Here is a 2,281-nt window from a genome sequence, read left to right as displayed (position 1 = left end):
TGTCCAGGGGAGAAGGTCTGGAGGCCTGCCTGCAGGAGGTGGTACTCACCTTTTGGAGCTTCATGTTGTCTTGGACACCTTCGATCCAGGAGTGCTGGCAGTTGGGGCAAGTATGCTTTCTTTTCTGGTGCCTGAGGGGAGGCAGGAGGAAGGCGTTATAAATTTGGGGTGAGAATTTTCAAGAACCCAGAGTTTAGTTCAGGGGACACGGAGCAAGGATGGGGTGGCAGAGTCCACTCTATGAGGAAGGGGAGGGATGAGACACAAAAAGGAGATGGGGGCAGAGCAGGAGAGGCAAGAGAGAGAAGAGCAGAGAGAGAGACAGGTGAAAGGAGAGGAAGGAGAAGGAATAAAGGGAGGAGGAGCGGGGAGGGCGCCTTGGGGCTCTGACCCAGGATGCAGGCAGGAGCACACTGTTTGCCCACCTGTGCATGATACTCTGCAGGATGGAAGCAAAGGGGGTGATGCCGATGCCTGCCCCGATGAGCACGGCGTGCTCAGAGGCGAAGATCCTGCGGGTGGGGGTCCCGTAAGGCCCATCGATGTAGCACTGCGCACAAGAGGGAGTCAGAGAAGGGAGATGGGGGGGTGACGCTGGTCTCCCCTGCTACCAGGGGATGTCCCCAGCGCTTCAGGACCCCCTTTATACATAAAAAGACATCTCCTGGGCTGGAACCCAGGTCTAAGTGGCTCCCAATCCAGTGCTCTTTCCACATCCTGTGCTCTCAGCACCAGCCTGGGGAGAGCTCTAGGTGTTAGAATGCAGAGCTAGTGAAAACAAGGACTCGATCCGCATCCCAGGGGTGCATGCCTGCCACTGCCGGGTGTGTGCCGTGGGTGCCCAGGAGACAGGGACAGAGAGCACGTAGCCCTGTACACTGCACACCCATCCCTGCTCCTGGAGAAGAGACAGGCCGAGTGTGAGGTGTGAGGCCGAGCACCCTTGGATATAAAGAGCAGGGGGAGGGATGTGGTTACATGACCCGGATACCTGGATGTCAGCCCATGGGGATTTGAGGAGCTTGAGTACCCACAATCACAACAGCCCCTCCTTAAAGGCAAAGACTTCATTTCCTTTGGTTGGGGCAGGCGTTCTTGCTCATGTCCACCCCTGCAGCCTCTCACCTTGATGTTACAGAATTGGTGGTTCTCCAGAAGTATCCTGGAGCCCTGCAGGGAGTAGAGCAGAGAGTTATGGGTCTTGGTGTGGACAGTATTAGGCATTTCTTAGAAGCTTCTTTGCCTTTGAAGGATAACATCAGGAATGTGCTGGTAAACTGACTTCTGGAGATAACAGTCTTGATTGTTAGCTTCTGCCCATTTCTGTGGTGTAAATCCTGCCCACCGTGGCTCCCACCATAACAACTGTGTTTAATAACCAGCTCACGAAATTCCTGAAAATTTAACAGTGGCTCCTATGGTCTAGCACAAGTCAGTTTCAGGGTGTGACTGGAAAGCACTCCCCTCCTAACCTGAAATATTCTTTTCCCTCTGCCTGAAATACCCTTTCCTCTTTCCCAGCTGTCAAATTCCTTCAGTGCACACTATATCTTTCATTGTCCAGCTCATCTGAAGTTGCTATTCCTCTTTGAAGCTCTTCCCACCTTCTCCAAGCAGAGAAGCCAGGGTCTCCCCTGGCTCACAGTTCCCCGGGCCCTAGGGCTTTGCTCTGGGGTTGCAGACAGTGTGCTCCTTGGGGGAAGAGAGCAGGCCTCCTCTGTCTTCCTCAGGACTTAGAGCATGGTAGACAGTCAGCCCTGTCCGAGTCAGTATCTTTCCTTCTGGAAGGTGAAGGAAGCAGACCCCAGAACAGGCCTAAAGGAGCCTGTGCTATTTCCTGCTCTGGTGCAGGAGGCAGAGTTAGGAGGGACCTTCACAATCATCCAGGCTGAGAGCATGGGAAGGACGTGCCCACATTCCCACGGAGCTCTGGTAAATCCTGGGTCTCCTGCTGCCTCTCCAGGATCGTGACATCATGCCATGTTGCTTCTTTGTCCAGAGATGACTGAAGGCTGCTCCCCTGGTGTGGGGCATGAACTCCTGGTGGTGGTTTGAGAGTTAGGCTATGAGACAGTTCCTCTCCTTTCAATTTTCTTTAGTCCTTCTCATGGCAACGAGAAAGCCTTCCATTCTGGCTAATGCATCTCTACCACCTCTCTAACACTTACTAACCTCTTCTCTTTTTTTCCTTCCTTTTTACAAAGTGAGAAAGGAAAGAAAGAAAAGGAAGAAAGTGTGAAAGAAAGAAAGAGAGAGGGAGAGAGGGAGGGGGTGAGAGAGA

The 2,281-nt window shown here is 53.0% G+C and overlaps 1 protein-coding gene across 3 annotated transcripts in view; it reads right to left on the bottom strand.

Annotated features, from left to right (window-relative positions):
• NOX5 (NADPH oxidase, EF-hand calcium binding domain 5) overlaps window positions 1-2,281 on the bottom strand; it is a 147,188-nt gene that overhangs the window by 9,247 nt on the left and 135,660 nt on the right. For all 3 annotated transcript variants that reach the window (XM_011968839.1, XM_011968825.1, XM_011968831.1), the window contains exons 11-13: window positions 1,126-1,170; window positions 426-550; window positions 50-131 (exon numbers count right to left, since the gene is read on the bottom strand). In XM_011968839.1, coding sequence (XP_011824229.1) covers window positions 50-131; window positions 426-550; window positions 1,126-1,170 — 252 coding nt within the window. The remainder of the gene's footprint in view (window positions 1-49; window positions 132-425; window positions 551-1,125; window positions 1,171-2,281) is intronic.

The sequence above is a fragment of the Mandrillus leucophaeus genome, unplaced genomic scaffold (assembly GCF_000951045.1).
Source record: "Mandrillus leucophaeus isolate KB7577 unplaced genomic scaffold, Mleu.le_1.0 Scaffold12, whole genome shotgun sequence".
NCBI classification, from domain to species: domain Eukaryota; kingdom Metazoa; phylum Chordata; class Mammalia; order Primates; family Cercopithecidae; genus Mandrillus; species Mandrillus leucophaeus.
The sequence above is the reverse complement of the archived record's forward strand: the minus strand, read 5'-3'. Positions and strand labels throughout refer to the sequence as shown.